Source organism: Electrophorus electricus, chromosome 1 (genome assembly GCF_041902795.1).
Source record: "Electrophorus electricus isolate QZ-2024a chromosome 1, ASM4190279v1, whole genome shotgun sequence".
Taxonomy (NCBI): Eukaryota; Metazoa; Chordata; class Actinopteri; order Gymnotiformes; family Gymnotidae; genus Electrophorus; species Electrophorus electricus.
This window is the reverse complement of record NC_137497.1, coordinates 2,639,792-2,662,865: the sequence shown is the minus strand read 5'-3', so window position 1 is coordinate 2,662,865 and position 23,074 is coordinate 2,639,792. Positions and strand designations below refer to the sequence as shown.

Sequence of the window (23,074 nt, the reverse complement as noted above, 5' to 3'; positions counted from 1 at the left end):
AGGACTTTGATAACAATGACAAGAATTTAAAAAAAAAATATGGCAGGAGGCTTGGCAGGATGCAAAGACGAGCCGTGTAAAAGACGACGACGTTAATTGAAAGACACAACAAAGACAATGTAGCCCTTAGGCTAACCTGAGGTCAAACACCAACAACATCCACACTTAAACAAGAGACTTATATACACTATATTGTTATAACGACACAAAATGAGAAACAGGTGTAAAACACACGGAGGGCGTGGCACACACACGGAGACGACTGGGAGGAGGGGCCATACCGGGACACCAAGAAAATGTTTCCACCTCAACTAAGTATTTATTCCCCAAATAAACGTAATTGTATTTGGCGCCTGTTGTTTACATGAACTTTGAGTTACACTTATACTGTTCATTTTGCAAAATTATGCAAAATTATGTAGATACATTTAACCTGTCAATAATTAATTTTTTAAAAATAAATAAAAAAATTATACATCTAATCTGTCAATAACCACCAACAACCCACCATCACTCTGGTAATCTACCTCTTTATTTGATTTATTCATCCTCAGGTTTTAACTAACAAGCAGCAACTTTGGATCAAAGTACAAACTTTTGAAACGATAAAAATATTCTGAATTATTACAGGCCTTCATTTGATGATATTTTCATAAACGTTTTCAAATCTACTAATGCATTAGATAATCTATGTTCATTTGCCCTACCTTCACGATTAATCTGTTCATAGATTAGACTATCTGACCCCAATCACTTCTGCCTGAAATCCTGCTTCAACTATTTAGAATCCAAAAACATCAAAAGCTTTCCATTCAAACCCAACAAAAGTGCATGTCACTATGATAGCGCACATATTTAACAGCCATAAGAAGCAGCGCTAGAGATCATGTTGGTATACCAAACATTACATTAAACGCCTTCCTCGTCCTGCCTCCCACTAATCAAAGTGAAAGTACCTGCTTGTTTTGGACTGCGCATGTGCAGAACACCACGTTATATTACACTACCTTTGTACAGCAGTACCTCACTGGAACTTTACAATTTATAGCACTGACCACATCTGCAGAATACGTGGTTAAACCAATTGCAGATATAGAATACTCACTGCATTACTGGGTTGACTGCCAGGAAATGCATGTTCATTATTTCAAATCAAACATACGAACATTACATAGATGTGCTTGTTTGAAAATTACAGCCTGATATAGTCAACGGAAAAACTTTCACTTTTTAACCATCTTCTGTTTATATATAAATGCAGAGTTCTTAGCGTTAAACATATTAACAAAACAATTGGGTATAATAATTGGTCTATGCAGTGTCTTCGTTTATGTAATCGGTCAACGTAATTATTATAGGTTTCTATGCGTAATTATTTATGTAATGACTCTGTATATTGTTGCCTCTATAGCCAGTAATGCCACACTAAAGTACTACATCAGAGTAAGTAGACACAACACTTGAAAAGACACGGTGGTTGGCTTTTCTTCAGTTTCCATTATTCTCCAAAGGCACAGTAACCACCTTCATTTGGTTAGTGCCCTCTAGTGTCCAGTTATGCAAACTGCCTCCAGGTGCAAACAAACCATATACAATACAACTGGTTTAATGGCCTAGTGTCCTTGCACATCAGACAGCCACACAAACCCCCAATAGCAGGGTAGACTTTGGGTTATGGAACAACATAAAAATATTTAAAAAGCTCTCTTACTGTGGCTAAGAACTGTATACATAGGGGTCATAGGGGTCAAAACAAGCTTCAAGATGTACAACATACAAATGAAATATAATTGAAGACATTGTCATCTAGAAAGCAGAACTAAAGCCACAGATGCAGCACATTTCATCAGGACCTTCACTGAGAATGACCTCAACAGCATTAAACAATGTGGCAAAGGAAACAAAGTAATACAGCAGGACTTTGATTGTACCAACAGGTTGTTAAATATCATGGGATGAGAAGGCCATCTACAGTGGACATGTGAAGAGAACATGTAGAACATTTCACCAACAATTCTCTCATCTCTGACTGGGTGCCACTATTCCACACTGAAATAAAATATAAAAAAAATGTTTCAGTAACTATACACTTATTAATTATCATGGACAGTCCTCAATACACCTGCCTGTAAATCTTTTACCGGTCATCTCAGTAGCTTTGCCAGATCTTAATTACAATATACTATACTTGGAAACAAAGATAAGACAACAATGGTAAAACATTCAGTGACTGGAAGTTCATCGTAATGAGTTGCTGGCTGGTCACATGACCCAAAAAGTTGGGCTTTTTGTTTTGTTTGTTTAATAAACATCCTGCTGTGACACAGCGTACAGGTGATGGAACCAATCCTACCAAAAAAGCCAGACTTACAGAATGTGTGTGTGTGTGTGTGTGTGTGTGTGTGTGTGTGTGTGTATAAGTTGAAACCTGAGAGATAATCGCACCTTTTCTAAATTTATTTCTACTCCATAAAAAAGGTTTTTCTTTTTCACAGACCAAGGTGTGACATTCCCATCAATGGATGTTACAAAGGCACTTTTCATCATTTTAAGAAAGTAATGTTAAAGTATATAGTGAAGTATATAATGAAAATATAAAACAGCAGATTATAATAAATAATCACCTTTTACTGGAGGCAAAATCATGTTCTTTCCTACAATGACACCAGACTTATAAGCAACCAAAAGTCACACAGAGAGAGAAACAAAGAAAATGAAATCTTGCTATTTGATTAACACATGAGGTTACCTGAGAGTATCCTGAACATGACTGTGCTCAGGCAGGTTAAAGTCTTACCTTCTACGGTGACTCTAAAGGTGAATACAATCTTCTTATTCCTGATGTCCCATATGATGTAAATGCCACTGTCAGACTCTTTCAGCTCCTTCAGCTTCAGACTGGAACTGAATGACACTCTCTGCTCATACTCAGACACACTGAATTTCACAACCTATGACCTCACATGAGCTGACTGCGTTTGGACTGGCATCACTAGTCCTGTTAATAAACATCTCCACTGGCTCTGAGATGGGAGCATCCAGTATAAGAGATTCTCCAGAGGTAAACTGCATGGAAACCTCAGGAGCTACAAGGGGACACACACACACACACACACACACACACACACACACAGATGGACTCACCTTATTTTTTTATTCTCCAATTGCAAATGTTTAGTAGGTTAAATAAAGGAGGACACTTACCCTCCATCCGTAGACTCACATCACACATGTCTACATCAACACACTCACAGGTGTACCAGGTCCTCTTAGTGTAATCAGCATCAGTGATGGTGAGGGAGAGGTTTCCCTTCAGGTACTGATCATGTGACATGTGAAATCCCTCCTTTGATTGGTAGGATGTCTGGTCACACTGAGCCAGAATGTCAAGTTGTTTATGGAACTCAGTCCATGTGACCAGACCAGAACACGTCTGAGTGCAGGGGAGAGTAGATCATCATGACGATTCACCTTTAGTGAGCTGAGAGATGATGCAGAATGAAGAACTGGAGAAGAGGAGAAGACGGAGGATGCAGAATTCTGTGTTACACAGCACACACTCAACCCACTCAACACATTCAACAGCATACACTCAACACACTCAACAGCACACATTCAACACACTCAACACAACAGCACACACTCAGCACATTCAACAGTACACATTCAACACACTCAACACATTCAACAGTACACACTCAACAGCACACATTCAACACACTCAACACAACAGCACACACTCAGCACATTCAACAGTACACATTCAACACACTCAACACATTCAACAGTACACACTCAACACATTCATCAGCACAGGGGAGAGTAGATCATCATGACCATTCACCTTTAGTGAGCTGAGAGATGATGCAGAATGAAGAACTGGAGAAGAGGAGAAGACGGATGAAGAACTCTCTGTTACACAGCACACACTCAACACATTCAACAGCACAAATTCAACAGCACAATGAGGTGAACTTAATCAGTTTTCCAGAGACTGTCAGCGAGGCAGGTAAGAGGCTTGATCCCTAGCAGGAGTGGGCATGTCGCTCCTGCTTGCTGGCCAACCAGCCGTGACAGTATGATTATGTGGGATTTTTTTTGTGTGGGAAATTTTAGCTTTAAGAAAGAAATAAGATAAGAGTTGGTTTGTTATACAAGTTTTTTTCCTCTTCTCTATTCTATTGGTATGTCATCTTGAATAATTAATAATTATGTCATATGCAGATTTATGACATCCAAGTAGTCATTAATTACAGCCTTTAGTGAGGCTGGGAGTCATCTCAATGGAATCTGGTTGTGGTCTGCTATAAAGGACCCCTAGATAGCTCACTAGGAGATTGCTCACTTAATATTTTAATACAGTTTTCATATAATGAGGAACTTGTTTGGTTCCTTCTTCTAATGGAAGAGCTCTGCAGTGATCCAGCTGTTATTTATTCTTACTGTTGTCTTGTATCTTTATCTCCTCTGCAGGGCATTTAAATCAATGCTAATACACATTTACTGCTATTCTACTACTAGACTGTGTTCTATGTGTTCTGTGTTCTATGTGTTCTGTGTGTTCTGTGTGTTCTGTTCTATGAATTCTGTGTTCTGTGTTTAATATACAAATAATCTGCTTATTTAGAACTCATATATTTGTCTTAATGTAGAGTATTATGTATTAATGTTATATGGAGTTATCTAATGTGATTATATCTAATGTGATTGTGTGTAAAGTAATTTAAATAAGCAGTTTGCTTCTCTGAAAAATTACACACCAACAGTAAAAAAAATCAAATTATTAGTTGTGATGTTTCATGAATTTAAAGTATATTCATAGTATATTTTTGTTAATAATGCAGTGTTGTTGTTATTATTATTATTAAAGTACATCTTGTAGTTTTCTGATGTACAAAATAAAATACATGTAACCAAATAAATTCTTTTTCACAATACTTAAATAAATACTCACACACACACACACACACACACACACACACACACACACACACACACACACACACACACTCCCAACATTCAGCCATTAAGAAGATTTAATATTTGTCATATGCACAACATGCCATGGACGTCCACACACTTACATGCTTATTGTGAGGCTGATTATCTGTCTAAATTACAATCATCTTTAAGTTAGATCTACAAACAAAGCGGTATGTGAAGTTCCGAAGTGTTTCAACGTACCGACATAGTGGAGATTTACTCTCTTACGTGGCTGTACTAAAATTGATGGAAAGCAAAATGTTGGCTGCTAAATAACATGACTGATCAGAAATCGGTTGTGTAATTGGTTTTAGTTGAAAATGATTGACAAGTGCTCCACCCTCTACTTACCCGCTGGTGTTCCTGTAGTCTCACCTGTTGTCATTATTGAAAGTTTGGCGGATTGGAGATACGCGCGTTTAAAATATTTCACGGTAAGTTCATTCTGTTTGTTAAAATGCGATGTCGGTGCAGTTTAAGCAACGTGTTTTGTAAGTACATCGTTGTGTGTTTAAATCGTAGGTTCACCCAATAGTCGAATGAAATGTAAAGATTAAAGTCCTGGTGAACTTACGCAACTAAAATGGCGGACACCCAGCATGATCACACAGTTATATTTAAAATAATAACTTAACGGGGTCAGATATACGTGCTCAGTTATTGTAAATCAGGATTTTAAGTCGTAGTTAGTCATTGATCTTTCCAAATGGTCCCAGTTAAAACTCCTCTGGACTAAAGTAAAGCCGTAACGTTGCTGTTGTGATGTGTGTTTTTTACAGTTAGTTTCTGTTCAGTTTCAGTCATTTTGTAGTGTTGTCCACATTCTCAGTGAACAGTTCAGATTCCCTGTATAGTTCATTAGCTGTAGTGTTACCTGTAGTTAGGATGGGACGGTCGACACTAACGTTTCTACGCTTGTTTCGAGTTTCTGAAGCGCAGCGTTTTTGAAACGCTGATCCGAAGTGTGGCTCAAAACGGCCATGTCACGTGACCACAGGTGACCTAAGCTTGTGTTTCTACAGGTGTTATACAGTACCTGCTGCTCCTGGCTTTGACTGACAGTGTCTGAAACAAACAAACACACAACCCTACAGAGTACATGTGAACCCACACACAACCCTACAGAGTACATGTGAACCCACACACAACCCTACAGAGTACATGTGAACCCACACACAACCCTACAGAGCACATGTAAACCCACAAAGCCCATGAGGTTATTTATCCCAGTAAACATACTGGCCTTTTGTTAATAGATTATCTTTCACATATTAAACATGAAACTGAAATACCAATAATTTGAAATGCCTTACAGAACATAACAGAAAACAAACATTTACTGAAAAACTATTTGAAAACTGTTGTTTGGTGATTTCTCTGAAATATTAATTGATCATATGTATTGGTAACCTGGCATATCCCACCAGAATAATATCTAGGCTAATTAGTTGGGACTGTTGTTTCACAGAATAGCACTATCAAGATTTGATTAAAGTGGCCAGTAGCTGTCACCATGGAGATGAGTGTCAGATTGTTTCTGTTGAAAAGGCCCAGAAATGATGGAAGATTTATAATGTGAATTCATATTAAATGAATATTAAATGTTTTTCCTTTATAATTCAATTATCTAGTCAAACTCTGTGTTATTGGCTAAAGATATCAGTTATATTGTTGCATGCATTCAGGCATCATTTCTTGCAGGAAGCAGATGGTGTTTAGTATTACCCACACAGCAAAACTCTGCTTGTGTTACTGTGAGTTCATATTGGGTTTTTTTGTGATGAAAAAACAATTTTAGTTGATGTTTACAGTTACTAACGAGTAGACAAACTACTCCATGAGCTCTCTGTATAGGTTTAGTTTCATGTTTTAGCATTTACCACATTTCTCCTCTGGTAATACTTTGTTTCATATCAGCTGGGAGATGTACTTCCTTTGTGTATCAGTCCTTGAGTTTGGGAGGTTTAATCAGTAGTTTAAATGTTAGTTGTGTCAGTGCATTTCTTGGTTTATCAAGTCACTGAGTCAGTTCTAGAGATTTGCCGCTAGATGGGACCCAAGCACCAGTTACTGTATATTGATCTCACTATAGACATTACGGTCGACTGTAAAAGGCTTTTCTGTGTATTGTGCAGGTTGTCATTTACAAGCAGCATTGACATTTAAAGTAATATCTGTATTTGTGCTTGATCTCTTAGCATTATTACCCTATTCCCTACTTCAGTTCTGTAACATCAAAACCCATACCTGTTATTACACCTTTGAACTCAGTATGGCTTTAAGTGTTCTGGCCAACACACCAGGTTGAACACAGTTATAAAGCCAACTAGTGCCAGTCATCCCAGTCCCCTACAGTAGTCTTTACTACACTTTTGAGACGTTGAAACTATTTTCAACACAACTGCTTCAAACATCTCAGTGTTTCGCAAAGCCTCACTTTTCCCACCACCACCTATAGTGTACTGTAAATGTAGTGAACTACTGATGTACACTGATTAAGGACAAAGATACCACCACCACCTATAGTGTACTGTAAATGTAGAGAACTACTGATGTACACTGATTAAGGACAAAGATACCACCATCTATAGTGTACTGTAAATGTAGTGAACTACTGATGTACACTGATTAAGGACAAGGATACCGCCACTTATAGAGTACTGTAAATGTAGTGAACAACTGATGTCTGTTATATGCCCTTAATCAATGTACATGTTGTCAGGTTCAGTATCACTATTTCAGCTGTACCCAAATGTAACAGTGACAGAATGTTAATGCAACAAGTAACAGAATAAACAAATCTTGTGCTGAAGAAATAAGCATTACTCTGTAGTTTTTGATTGACAAAATGGTAACATGGACATAGCTATAGAGCTGTGTATTAATAAAGTCACAGCATAACACAACTGAAACTATCAATCATCACTATAGTGTCTTACTTCAATGCAACTGCACCACTTTATGTTCCAGATAATTTGCATGATGAAATGTCATAGTGATATATTTCACAGACTAGCGTTGATGGATTCTGTCCGTCATCTCGCTAACGTGTACCCTGTGTAGTGTTCTGTCTTGCTCAGGACCCAACAGTGGCAACGGTGGGGCTTGAACCAGCAACTTTCCAAATATAAGTCAAGTTCCTTAACCACTGAGCCTGGTTTTATATTTGACTCGTTGTCTCTGGTGTGAGAGTGTGTGTGTCAGAAATTATGCGGTTGGTCCTCTTCCCGTCATGCACAGATTAACACACCATATGTATCACTAGTATAAATACATGTCTTCTCTATAGATTAATGTGCCGTATGCAGTGAAAAGCTTTGAATCAAGTAAATTTAAGTTGAGAACTCAGTGTAAATATGATGAAATTACACTTGAATTTCTTTGTCATTGGGTGTGTTACATACTGGTTGTGCTGGTTGCTAATTGGTGTTATTTGGTGCTTTGGCAGTTGACGGCCAGTGTGCACATATTTGGGGCCATTACGCGTCAGAATAACACTCCAACATAATGTGCACATATATACGGTCTGTTACGGTATCTGAGTGCTCAGAGTATCACTCCAGGGCCTGAGGGAACTTTGACGCATATATGAGAGCTTTATGTTCTCATCCACATGTATGTTTCATACAACTTTTTTATGTGTCTATATTTTTATATGTTCTTATTCTTCCACTTTTTATCTATTTTATGTAGTCTGTTTCACATGGCAACAGACAGTCCTACAATATTTCACTACATGTAGTACTGTGTGTAACTTTTGTGACGAGTGAGACGCACAGACTCCCTCCACTTTGTGAAACATTTACTGACATTAAACATTTAAGACAAGGGCGGCACTCACACGTTACATTAACAGGGAACAAAAACACTCTTAACCACAACACTGGCTGCACAAACATGGATACGAACATGCCGCTAACAATGACCAACACTGAGATGCGCACTGGCGGGTTAAAGAGACGGACAAATTCAACGCTGAACCCGGGGAGGTGCGCGTCATCACGGGGGCGTGGCCCCCTGCACCACGTGACTTACGGGGGCGGAGCAGTCCGTGAGAACAAATATCATAGACACAGTGAAGGTCTCCACAGGGCTTTGGGAATTAAGAACCAGCACTGAAAACCTTTACAAAATCGCTCACCAAATGGGAACTGTATAATATTAATGCATTAATACATTTGAAAGCATCCAGACTTCAGTTCCCACTGTGTGGAAACATTACATCTCCTGTGGGAAGCATTCTTGGGAAAGTTGATTACTTATTATGGGGATTTGCTATTTAATTTCTTTAAAATAGAAAAACATACAAGTGATGGTGCACAGCTTTTTGTGTGTTTAAAGGGAATTTTAAATATATTCAGTATAACATTATTTAGGTATTTAGTGGAATATGTAACTGAATCCAGTAGTGTGTTCAGTGTTCTGCTGTCATCACTATTTCAGTTGTCCACCTACCTTGTTAATATTAGTGTGTACTTCATTTTTAATATGTTGTCAATTTTGTCAGGAATTTATTCAGTGTGATTCACTCTGTGTGTATGAACAGGAAGCAGAGAGCAGCATCTCCAGTGTCCAGTGGTGTATGTGTGATTCTCCATAATGGGGAATTATAACTCCAGCAGTAGAGGAGGAACCTCTGATCCAAAGTGAGGAGCTTTCCATCAGCACTTAATCTGAGAAAACAGGAAGAGGGAATATTCAGGATAAATGGGATGTAGTGAAGGATGTAATTACTCAAAAGTTTCCTCATCTTCATCAGGGTAAAGAGAGCAGAGTCTCCAGCACCCAGCTGTGTGTCTCTGAAGAGTGATGTGTCCATGGGTCGTCTTCCTAGCTTCAACAGTGGACCTGTGCCGTCTGACCCAAAGTGAGTGACACATCACACACTCAGATTCTTTCATTATTGTAGGTGTGGAAGGGTGGAGGGTGCTGTTCTGTCAGTAATGTAAGGTCCACTCCATGTTTACAATTCTAAGCTCATTTGTAAGGTGTGTTACTGATGATCACTGAGTGATGATGACAGTCAACAATTCCAGTTATACAGCTCCTCCTTTTAATGACAACATGTATGACATAGTGGGGGAAATAAGAGTTAAGCTCTCTGAGAATGAGTTCTCATTAAGTGATATGTGTACTTTTTAAATACCTTAATAACTAATAGGGAAACAGATCACAGTGAGGTTTTATTTTTAGAACCTGGTTCAAAGTGACCAGTCCTTCAGGTTCGATCTCCTCCAAGTTCCCCCCAGCCCTCTGTCCTCTGTAGCCGGATCAATCCGGGGAAGTCGAGACACTGACACCAAGGTAGTGAATCAAGAGAGTTCCACTTTATTGAGGAAAGCACAGAGTATATATGTGTCCTGTATCTACTATCTAAATTTGCAGGATGACGGGGGGGGGGAAAAGCGAGGCATGATCTAAGGGCCTACGTAGAAAGGAAAGAGACAAGGTTAGTAAAGATGTTCTATGCATGAACGAGCCACGAGCTGTTCCCGTGCTAGCCATGAGCTACTCCTGTGCTTAGAGAGAGAGAGAGAGAGAGAGAGAGAGAGAGGGAGCGGTAAAGGAGACAAGAAGAGGGAGCGGATGACCTCGGGTGACCAGCTCACGGTCAAGCTGCCATGTCATGGCTGATGGGCAGAGACCTTGCATTAGGTGCCTGAAGACAGAAAGGCTCCAGTGTCTAACATTCCTAAGAGTTATTAAACACTCAGCTGGGGTTGTATAATTTGTACTCTACAGTACTCACCAGAGGAGGGTGAGGTGTTATTAAACACTCAGCTGGGGTTGTATAATCTGCACTCTACAGTACTCACCAGAGGAGGGTGAGGTGTTATTAAACACTCAGCTGGGGTTGTATAATCTGTACTCTACAGTACACACCTGTAACTTTTGAACACACACACAAGGAAGAGGATCCAATTGCAAGTGGTTTTAATAGTGAAATCAAACCGATCCGTGGGGGTCAGACAGGTGTTCGCGGTCAGGTTGTTCCGAGGTCAATAACACGGGGCAGAGTCTGGGGGGTGTCCAGGTGCCAGGAGGGAGACCGAGGTGTGAAAAACGGGCAGAAGTCGGGAAACCAGGAAGACAAACAAGATTCTAGAACACTCGGCACGCACCGAGTAGGAATTGTTCATGACGTGAACACAGGGGAGGGATGCTGATAAAGGGGCAGTAATGAGGAGAATGGGGATCAGGTGTGTGCTAGAACTCTGGTGAATCAGATCAGGGGTGTGTGCAAGTACGCATGGCAGTGCAGGGCTAAGTGTGGTTACTGGGGTTCATAACAGCAGAGGAGGGTGAGGTGTTACTAAACACTCAGCTGGGGTTGTGTAACCTGCACTCTACTGTACACACCAGAGGAGCCTCATGAGATTTTATTGGCATGGAGACCTGCATAAACTTTACAACAGTTCTGTTAGTAAAGTACCTATAAATGTACAGATGGAAAACTGGTTTACAAAGATACATCATCTAGAGATGAGAGTGATGAGTGAAGTGAGTCGTACAGGTAGTCTCTCTCTGTCTGATCTCTTAGTGTCTGGTGTGTGTGTGGTGTGTAGTACAGGTAGTCTCTCTCTGTCTGATCTCTTAGTGTCTGGTGTGTGTGTGGTGTGTAGTACAGGTAGTCTCTCTCTGTCTGATCTTTTAGTGTCTGGTGTGTAGTACAGGTAGTCTCTCTCTGTCTGCTCACTGACTATAAGACAATAAACATCATCTCAATAAGAGAGACACTGACTGTAAGGCAACTGAAGGAATAGCATTGCTTTAGTCTTGTAAACACCTACTGTTAATACCTCTATATCACCACTAAATGTCATCTTATACCTACCCAGAGTTACATGTCTAATTCTGTTAATACCTCTATATCACCACTAAATGTCATCTTATACCTACCCAGAGTTACATGTCTAATACTGTTAATACCTCTATATCACCACTAAATGTCATCTTATACCTACCCAGAGTTACATGTCTAATACTGTTAATACCTCTATATCACCACTAAATGTCATCTTATACCCACCCAGAGTTACATGTCTAATACTGTTAATACCTCTATATCACCACTAAATGTCATCTTATACCACTCAGAGTTACATGTCTAATACTGTTAATACCTCTATATCACCACTAAATGTCATCTTATACCACCCAGAGTTACATGTCTCCTCACCTTGAGGAATCTTCATCTATCTCAGTGGGTGCCAGTGGAGAGGTTTCTGCAGATTCATGTGTCTCTATTTTGTCTGGCTGAGAACAGAACGTGTTTCTTTGGAAATGTGCTTGTGAATGGATAGCTATCAGGGAATGCGCTCCTCCCACAGGTCACGTGGTTTGGCCCGCCGTGTGCAGTGGGAGGGTCTTGTTTGTTTATCGTGTTTGTAACCACGCCTGCAAACACCTGCACCTGGTTTAGTCTCGTTATGTCTGTGTATTTAAACCCAGACTGGTGTGTGCAGGATTATCAGTCATTGTTCATGGTTTGTCTTTGTTTATGGTCATGTTGTTGAAGTACTTGTTCACCGCGTTAATGTTAAACGTGTTCATGTCTGTTTTCACTATGTTCGTGTTCGATGACGTTAAATGTGAGTGCCGTAGTCTTCCGTCTTTATCAATAAATGTCTGTCTACGTCGACGGAGTCTGTGTGTCCTGCGACATTCAGATCGTTACAATAACATAACGCAGACTGGCTTCTCTAGGCTGTCTGTCCCTGGACTACTTTCCTAAGAGAGGATAAAAATGGATGTATTTTCTGATCAAATTCTAATACTAAATCATACTGTAACGTTGCTGCTGGCCCGAATGCTGATGGGCGTGGAGCAGGACGCACAGACTCCCTCGACAGAGTGAAACATTTATTAACATAAAACACGAACAACAATGGTGGCACTCACACAACATTAGGGACAGACATAACAGTACATTTAATTAGACACGGGTTACACAACATTGAACAATGGACATACACACGTTTAAACAGACTTCAGCAAATAATGACCAACACAATGCAAACACTAGCAGAGGTTTAAATAGACACATGACGGTAACCCGTGTAGGTGCGTGCAATCAAAAATTGCTTGGTTACCATTGACGGTGAACACCCCTGCACGGAGCAGGCCGTACCACGTGACTCGTGGGGGGGAACGTCCCGTGACGTACACATTACTTGATCAGTCCATAAATATAAAATTATATATTCTAATTTTTCCTGGAAGAGCTTGAAGCAGTGTGAAAAGTCTAACACTGTATACAACCAACCAGGGTGCCTGGATGTGTTTTAATGTTCCTTGTATGTGTGTAAAATGAGTTAAAATCGCATGCAGGGAAGATAACATGCACTGTTATCCTGAACTACCCTCAGAAACCAGCAGTGCATCTGTTAAGATATCAAGAGGTTTGGTATTTCACCAGTTTGATTGTTCCTGCAAACCTGCCAAATAGCATTAATCTCATACGACAGTGTAAGTTCTAGTTAAATTATTTAACCAGTCTCATAAAATGGTTGAAATTTTTATGTAACATTAAATTTAATCATCAGCATTAGCTGTTGACATTTAATAACAGTAAAGATCCAGTTACTTATTACTTATTACTCCAGGTGAGACAGTGCAGTAGATGTAGTGCTACTAGACTCTGACTGACCCCAGGTGAGACAGTGCTGTAGATGTAGTGCTACTAGAGTCTGACTATCCCCAGGTGGGGCAGTGCTGTAGATGTAGTGCTACTAGGTTCTGTCTATAATCATTTTTGATTTTTAGTGAATGCTGTTAAGCAGCAGTTTTGGGGTTTCTAGTGACATGCTCACTTTTGCCCTTAAATATGTCCCTCTAAAGAGTTTTTGAGGTAATTAGTAAACTGTACTCTTATCTGTATGTGTGTGTATATATAGTCTCCTCATTGACGTCATGTATGTATGTGTATAGTGACTCATCTCTGATGTGTGTGTGTGTGTGTGTGTGGTCTCATTACATGTCTGTATATATAGAGTTTCATTACTGATTGTGTGTATAGTATCATTAATTTGCATGTTTGCATATGTATAGTATTGTTACTCTCCTATCTATCCATCTATCTAGCTAGCTAGCTACATTTCAGACTCTTGCTAATGTTTTCTATAGTCTTTAACATTGTTCCATCATTTCTGACTTTCTTCTTGTTTTGCTTGTTCTAACAGTGTTTGTTTTTGTCATATGACCCCGTGTGTATTATGACCCATTTTTCCTGTCATTAGGAATGTCCTTATAATGTCAGTTACATCCTACTAACCTCTAGCCCCGCCCACCTCTGACTCCTGAGTGTTACTGTACAGTGTAAATCTCACGGTGTATCTCCCACTCTACTGTGTATCAGTCTGTTCCTCACTAATGCCCAGTTCTCCATCACTATCCAAGTTCATTTATTTCAGCACACAAGTCTGTTAATGTTTTCATTAGTACTTTATTATACAGTAGTTTCATTACTGCCATTATGACTGTATGTGTCTACAGAAGAACTCATCCTGTTCTACATCCACACAAAGACAAGGAAGAGTCCATACAGCAGGACTCTCGCACACCAGTGGATAATGTCCTACACAGAGTCTTACACACACACAAAACCAGCATGAAGAACAAGTATGAGAGTTTATTTGAGGGAACCAAATCACAAGAGAATAAAACCCTCCTGAACAGGGTTTACACACAACTCTACATCTTAGAGGGAGAGAGTGAAGGAGTAAATGAAGAACATGAGGTTTTACAGATGGAGAAAACACCCAGGAAACAGCTGGTACAAGACACACCAATCTACTGCTCAGACATCTTTAAACCTGTACAAGGTCCTGAAGGAGACATGAAGGAAGAGAAGATCAGAGCTGTGATGGCTGAAGGTGTCAGACACACAGAACCAAAAGAAGATAAAGACCCGGAAGTGCCAAAGCTCAGAACTGTTCTGACTAAAGGCATTGCAGGCATTGGGAAAACTGTCTCAGTGCAGAAGTTCGTTGTGGACTGGGCAGAGGGAAAAGCCAATCAGGATGTAGATTTCATGTTTGTGCTTCCATTCCGGGAGTTGAACCTGGTTAAAGATAATCAGTACAGTCTGCATAGACTCCTGTGTGACTTCCACCCTGAGATCAAAGACCTGGACCCAAAGATATATGATATGTACAAAGTTGTGTTCATCTTTGATGGCCTGGATGAAAGCAGATTTGAACTGAATGTTTCCCAGTGTAATAACGTCTCTGACATAAGCATGACATCATCAGTAGGTGCGCTGATGTCAAACCTCATCAAAGGAGAGCTGCTTCCCTCTGTTCTCATCTGGATAACCTCCCGACCAGCAGCAGCCAATCAACTCCCTTCTCAGTACATCAACCGTGTGACAGAAATTCAGGGATTCACGGACCTACAGAAGGAGGAGTACTTCAGGAAGAGAATCAGTGACCAAGACCAAGCTGAGAAAATCATCTCACACATAAAGACAGCAAAGAGCCTCCACATCATGTGTCACATACCAGTCTTCTGTTGGATCTCAGCCACTGTGCTTCAGAAAATACTAAAACAAACTAATACAGAAATCCCTAAAACTCTGACTGAGATGTACATACAGTTCCTGCACACTCAGATCAACAGGAAGAATGAGAAGTATGAGGGGGAAAAGGAAAGAGATCAAAAGAAACATCTGGAATCCAACAGGTCCATGATTCTGAAACTGGCTGAACTGGCTTTCAAACAGCTGATGAAGGGAAACGTGATGTTCTATGAAGAAGACCTGAGAGAGTGTGGCATTAGTGTCACTGAGGCCTCCGTGTACTCTGGGATCTGCACTGAGATCTTTAGGGAGGAATCTGTGCTGTACCAGAGGAAGATCTACTGCTTGGTACATCTGAGCTTTCAGGAGTTCCTGGCTGCTCTCTATGTGTTTCACTGTTTTATCAACAATAAAAGGAGGGCGCTGCAGGCTTTTAATTTACAGCCCTGGTTTTGGTCTAAGAATGTTCCTCTCAGTGACCTGCTGAAGGCAGCAGTGTGTAAAGCCTTAGAGAGTCAGAATGGACACCTGGACCTTTTCCTCCGTTTCTTGCTGGGCATCTCGCTGGAGTCCAATCAGAGTCTCCTACAAGGCCTACTGACACACACACACAGCAGCCCAGAGAGCATCTTGGGCACAGTCCAGCACATCAAAGGCAAAATACAAACAGAGGACCTCCCCACTGAGAGATCCATCAGCCTGTTCCTCTGTCTGTCTGAAATGAAGGACCAGTCTCTCCTCAGAGAGATTCAGGAGTATATACAATCAGAGAAACACTCAGCACAGAAGCTCTCTCCTGGACAGTGTTCAATACTGGCTTACATGCTTCTGACCGCAGAGGAGGTGCTGGAGGAGTTGGACTTGGAGAAATACAACACATCACAGGAGGGTTACAGGAGGCTGATCCCAGCTGCTGCAAACTGCAGGAAGGCTCTGTGAGTGTTTAACTATTATTTATTCAATAATGTATATTAGAAATTGAGTACTGATGGCTAAATGTTTCATTCACCCTCACAAGGAAGATGCCACACAGCTTTAGAGTTGATACACTGGATCATTTATTTGGGGTCCCTCCATATTGTCCAGTATTCCCTCAACTCACACACACCACAACACACCACTAGGTGGTGTACAACCAGCAAAAACATTTAATATATTTCAATATGAAAATACCAGTTCCTAATGAGTGTTAATGGGGGTATCTGACTCAGAATTAAAACTAGTCTTAATGAGTGTTAATGGGGGTATGTGACTGTGAATTAAAACTAGGCTTAATGAGTGTTAGTGGGAGGTATGTGATTATGAATGTACAGTCAGGGTTATGATTCAGTTAGGTTCACTTTGCTAGGATTACTGACGGCTACTGACTTCAGTTTATCACACCAAACTTTAGGCACTTTACTATACTATTAAGTGGAGTCTTTAATGAAGCTAATTACACCCACTGTAATCTACAGCTACAAAAGTTAAACACAGGATGTTCTCTCTCGGCTCTTTCTACAATACCTGCCTTACCCTGTGTACGTATGTGGATGACACAGTGTATTGTAGTTAAAGATATAGAAGTCGTAGACATGGAAAGGGAGATCACAAGGTTTCCAGAGAAACCAGATTTAGGTCAGAGGTCCTTCATCAGCTGTGCAAGCAAATAGCCTGTTTACACCTTAAATTAAGGTGTTTCATTTCCAGATTGTACCAGAATTCACTTTGGCTGGATTCTGTTTACACTTTTCACTAAAATGTGTCCTCAGAGTGACCAGATGTGCTTCGATCTTATTTTAATATTTTAAAAGCACACCAATCTACACATCCTTTCTGTTTTGCTTCCTGAAACCTACATGGTAAACAAGATTCCTTGCAGACTATTACCAGTGTATTATACAATCTCAGATATGGGCAGAAACTGTCTACAACTGGCAACGAGGCGTCCAGCTGTAGCCCTACAGACAGATCAGACCCCTGAGAGGATCAGCCCTGTGATGGGCAGAAGTGTTTACTAAGCAAGAAAAGTTCATGAAAAAGCATGTATATCTAAAAAAACAATTAAGCAGCTGACTTTTGTGTTAATACTACTAAACCACATAAATGGACTTATGAGAATTACCTAACTAGCTGCTGATGTTACCACTAACTGAAACAGGATGTTGTGATTAATGTTCACCATAAGCTAGGCTAGATAATTTACAACTTGGTGAATTGTCAGTTAAGTGATTCAGTCCCGTCTGCCTCAGTGCAGGAGAAGCTTTGACTGGCAGCAGATGTAATTTCTGCAGTCAGCCAGCAGATGGGTTTCCACTTGAGTAGTTGTACGCAGATACAGAGATTTTCACTTGTATCAAATGCGATCAACATCCGTCTCTGACTACTTCTGACTGTGGTTTCAGTGATCAGTGTGTCTTGGCTGTTTATGACTTGCATTTCATGTGGTAGAGTGAAATCTGAATGTTATCTGATCACTAAATTCTGTCCCTATATCTTGGTTATCTCATAATTTTAGCTGTTACTTCATTTTTAATTCCTTGTAAGCAGTTACATCACTGTTCTAATCTTGTGTTGTGTAGTAATAATTTAATGACTTATCCAAGGTTTGTTGATTCATTAATTAATATTACAGCTCTAATTAATGTAAATCCTGAGTCTCTTTAACACACCTGCTCCAGACTCTTTCAGACATTGATTAGTTCTGTCTAGTTCTAGTTCTATGTAGCTGTCTTATACTGATTGTATTTATATACCATAAAGTGAATAGCAGGTAATAACAGGTATTAGATATTAATGTTGAAAATGTTCATTAACTGCAAGTCTTTTTATTCAGTATCTGCCACTAGTTTGGTTAGACTGACTTGCTTGTTTTCTTGTTTTCTTTCTCAAGCTGTTCAAACCAGTTCTGTGCAGTTTGATGTCTCACTCTGTTTTAAATGTGCTTTGTTTCCTCTGTATTTGCAGACTAGGTAACTGTAGGCTGGAGACAGATTCGTGTAAAACTGTATGTTCCACTTTGGCATCATCAAATTCCCCCCTGAGAGAACTGTGTATCAGTATCAGCACCCTGGAAGATGAAGGAGTGAAGCTGCTTTTTGATGGGCTGAAGAGTTCACATTGTAAACTGGAGATACTCAGGTGAGACACTGTAGACTGGGGATACTCAGGTGAGACACTAGACTGGGGATACTCAGGTGAGCACACTGTAAACTGGAGACGCTCAGGTGAGCACACTGTAAACTGGAGACGCTCAGGTGAGCACACTGTAAACTGGAGACGCTCAGGTGAGCACACTGTAAACTGGAGACGCTCAGGTGAGCACACTGTAAACTGGAGACGCTCAGGTGAGCACACTGTAGCCTGGGGAGGCTCAGGTGAGACACTGTAGCCTGGGGACGCTCAGGTGAGACACTGTAGCCTGGAGACGCTCAGGTGAGCACACTGGAAATAATTTTTTTCTAAAAATCTTCCTCTTTGACTCTATTTTTATGACTTGATTGTTTAGTCTACAGATATGTAAATTCATGTTTAAAAATAGCAATTAATGAATAATTATTGTTAACAGAATGTTGTTTGTTATTTCTGTGTGCCTTGATTTCATGCTGTTTTAACACTGGGCTTTATTTTCTGTGTCTTTGCAGTCTTACAGACTGTAACCTCACAACAGACAGCAGTAAATGTCTGTCCTCTGTTCTGACATCAGCCAAGTCCTTCCTGAGAGAACTGCACCTCAGAAATTGTGACTTTCAGGATTCAGGAGTGGAGCAGCTCTCTGCTGCACTGAAGAGTTCACACTGTAAACTGGAGATGCTCAGGTGAGACACTGTAAACTGGAGATACTCAGGACATTTGTTTAACTTCATTTGATCTCATAACGTAATGGATCTTAATATGGTAAAGGAGATTTTCCCAAGGTGACAAGGGCATGATAATGTGTCAACACCTACCAGTTCACAGTCAAATGTGTGGACTCCATGAGTTCTATCAACACCTACCAGTTCAGAGTCAAATGTGTGGACTCCATGAGCTTCATCAACACCTACCAGTTCAGAGTCAAATGTGTGGACTCCATGAGCTTCATCAACACCTACCAGTTCAGAGTCAAATGTGTGGACTCCATGAACTTTATCAACACCTCCCAGTTCAGAGTGTAGTTTGCCAAATAATAATCATCAGAGAAGACAAAACCACATTCATTAGTAAAGCTTAGGAGACTCATTGGGAGAAAAATACAGTATGGCTAAAGGCTTATATTAGTTTTCTTGTACATGGGTATTATTGCATGTAGTTTGTTATAGTTAACAATACATTAACACAACACACTGTTCTCTCATGAGTAGACTGAGATATCTAAGGCACTGATCTAGAGAAATACTTCATTATGTTAAATAATACAAATTAAAGTGTTGTAACAAAGTTACAATTATCAGTTACATGGCAGTTATCTTTATAGGTGCAGTTATACAAATGTAAAACAGTCTGGCTGTTATTAATAAACTGTACACTGAGTGCAGTGCAGGTGTTTGAATGGTGCTGTCTGATACAATTACACTGATACAATGATACTGTCTGATACAATTACACTGTCTGATGCAATTACACTAATACAATGATACTGTCTGATGCAATTACACTGATACAATGACACTGTCTGATGCAATTACACTGATACAATGACAGTCTTGTACAATTACACTGATACAATGATACGCTCCGATACAATTACATTGTCTAATGCATTGATACTGTCTGATATGTGTCTGTCTCCTGCAGAAGATCCCTTGTCCAGAATAAATGCTTCTGTGTCAGTAAATATGTCCAAAATATCTCTGCATCAGGTTAATTTACAAGAATATTGAAAAGGAGCAACTTTTATTTGACAACTGAATATGAAATGATGTATTCACAGTAAAACAGTTATATCCTTATGAAGTGACGTATTCACAGTAAAACAGTTATATCTTTATGAAGTGACGTATTCACAGTAAAACAGTTATATCTTTATGAAGTGACGTATACACAGTAAAACAGTTATATCTTTGTGAAGTGACGTATTCACAGTAAAACAGTTATATCTTTGTGAAGTGACGTATACACAGTAAAACAGTTATATCTTTATGAAGTGACGTGTTCACAGTAAAACAGTTATATCTTTATGAAGTGACGTGTTCACAGTAAAACAGTTATATCTTTATGAAGTGATGTATTTAGGTGATCGGGGCTTTTGGATCATTTTCTTGTGTTCAAGTGAGAAGCACCTCCCTTCCTTCATGAATTAATGTGCTACAGCTGCTCTGACACATTTTACTTTCACCAGATTCTGACAGTTTCTTCATAATCATTTGTTTCTAAAAATCTTCCTCTTTGACTCAATATTTTTATCACTTGATTGTTTAGTCTACAGATATGTTAATTCATGTAAAAATACCAATTAAGTGAATAATTATTGTTAACAGAATGTTGTTTGCTATTTCTGTGTGCCTTGATTTCATGCTGTTTTAACACTGGGCTTTATTTTCTGTGTCTTTGCAGTCTTACAGGCTGTAATCTCACAACAGACAGCAGTAAAAGTCTCTCCTCTGTTCTGACATCAGCCAAGTCCTTCCTGAGAGAACTGCACCTCACAACATGTGACTTTCAGGATTCAGGAGTGGAGCAGCTCTCTGCTGCACTGAAGAGTTCACACTGTAAACTGGAGATTCTCAGGTGGACTTTCTGTTAAGTCATTACTGAATTGAAAATTACGAAAAGATTGGATAGTGAAGTGTGATGGGATAGTGATGTATGATGGGATAGTGAAGCATGATGAGATAATGAAGTTGGCTGTGCCCTGGATGAATGTCTGTATTATCTCAATCTCAATAAAGGAGGCTCAAAATGCCATAGTGAATGAGATAATTTACATCAAATAGTAAAATAAGTTCACATTACACTATACTGTACACTATACATTATACTGGAAAAACAGACCCATCAGGAAAAGGGTTCAGTAGTTGTACCTGGTTTTACAGGAAGGAGGCGATATAGCAGTTCCCATAAATAAAGAGACTAGAATTGAAATGAGACACGAGAACAGGGCCGATGCTGCAGCCCCTTTCTTCTGCCCTCTGATTAAGTTACTAACCCCTAACCCCTAACCCCTACCCCTCTGATTGTTACTAACCCCTGTCAGGAATGGCCACCCTCCTGGTGCCCCTGTTGTCATGGTTTCCCTGTCGCCTGTTTTCCTGAACTCCCTGGTTCCTTTCCTTAGTTTCGTTTTCTCCGCCCCTCGTCTGTTCCTTAATTCCAGTCCATGTTTTGGTTCTCCCTGTTCCCATGTTCACCTGAGTCTGTTCTGTGCCTGATTGTCTTGGTTATTTAAGCCCTGTGTTTTGTCCTCTAGTTGGTTGGTTATTTTGGTAAGTCACATTCCTTCTGTCACATCTGTATTATGTTCCTGGTACTGTCATTGCCATTGTGTTTCCATTTAGTCCGTTCGTATGTCATTTTACCCTCAGTGTTAACCCCGTGCCTCGGCTTATTTTGCTTTCATGTTTGTATTTCCCGTGTTAATAAACCACCCCCTGCACATGTATTCTGCCTCTCACCTGTTCCTATGGGAATTGTTACAACCCCTAACCTCTACCCCTCTGATTGTTACTAACCCTTAACCACTAACCCCTACCTCTCTGATTGTTACTAACCACTAACCCCTACTCCTTTGATTATGTTAGTAAAAAACATTATTGACTCTAACCCTAACCAGTATTATGAAAATGTTTTTAAGATCAACACAATGTACAGCAGGAATCCAATAATAGCACAGCAAACTACACTCATTTCATCTTCTTAAAAGCCACATTAACAACAAGTTTTTCAGGCTTCATGATCTAAATGCACTTTTGTCTTAATGCATTAAAAGATACCTCACTGAATGTAAAATTGTTGCCATTGCAGACTAGAAATGTGTAATCTTGGAGAACAGACATGTAAAATTTTGGGCTCAGCTCTACAACTCACAAATAACCCACTGAGAGAACTCGACCTGAGTAACAATGATCTGCAGGATTCAGGCGTGAAGTGGCTCTCTGCTGGACTGAAGAGTTCACATTGTAAACTGGAGATTCTCAGGTAAACTTTCTGTGAATTCATTGTTGAAATGCAAAGTTTATGCAGTGATCTTCTGTGATGCATATTTTTAAAAGTCCAAATATAGATTTACCAGTCTTATATAAGATTTCAGAAAAAGGGCTTAGTTCAAGAAAATCTAGTTTAGTTAAACAGAAATTATTTAGGGTAGAGGTATTATTTATTTATTTTATTCACTTCTGACATATACTAGAGTAGAGTTTGTGATAATACCTCAGAAGGATAAATTTTATCTAACTGCCACAAGTCATTAATGTTTACATCATTCTACATTGGAGAAGGAAGGTAGACCAATCTTTCATTGCACCATACAAATGGGATGAAGTCCACAATTTAAGTTTGTGCTGTAAGAGCCTCTATATTGTTAACAACAAATATATTCCCAGATCAACACAGCGTTTATAAACATCTAAAGAAATCTGCATAAAGACTAATGGATCTTAAGGGTTGGGGACAGTG

General features: G+C 39.7%; 1 protein-coding gene across 1 annotated transcript in view; it reads left to right on the top strand.

Moving 5' to 3' along the window:
• The first annotated feature begins 4,838 nt into the window (after window positions 1-4,838).
• The window catches only part of LOC118241310 (uncharacterized), a 451,150-nt gene continuing 432,914 nt past the window's right edge, over window positions 4,839-23,074 (top strand). Inside the window, exons 1-8 of the mRNA XM_081698357.1 lie at window positions 4,839-5,417; window positions 9,530-9,629; window positions 9,743-9,850; window positions 14,479-16,437; window positions 18,449-18,622; window positions 19,126-19,299; window positions 21,017-21,190; window positions 22,424-22,597. Coding sequence (XP_081554483.1) covers window positions 9,583-9,629; window positions 9,743-9,850; window positions 14,479-16,437; window positions 18,449-18,622; window positions 19,126-19,299; window positions 21,017-21,190; window positions 22,424-22,597 — 2,810 coding nt within the window. The 5' untranslated portion in view covers window positions 4,839-5,417; window positions 9,530-9,582. The remainder of the gene's footprint in view (window positions 5,418-9,529; window positions 9,630-9,742; window positions 9,851-14,478; window positions 16,438-18,448; window positions 18,623-19,125; window positions 19,300-21,016; window positions 21,191-22,423; window positions 22,598-23,074) is intronic.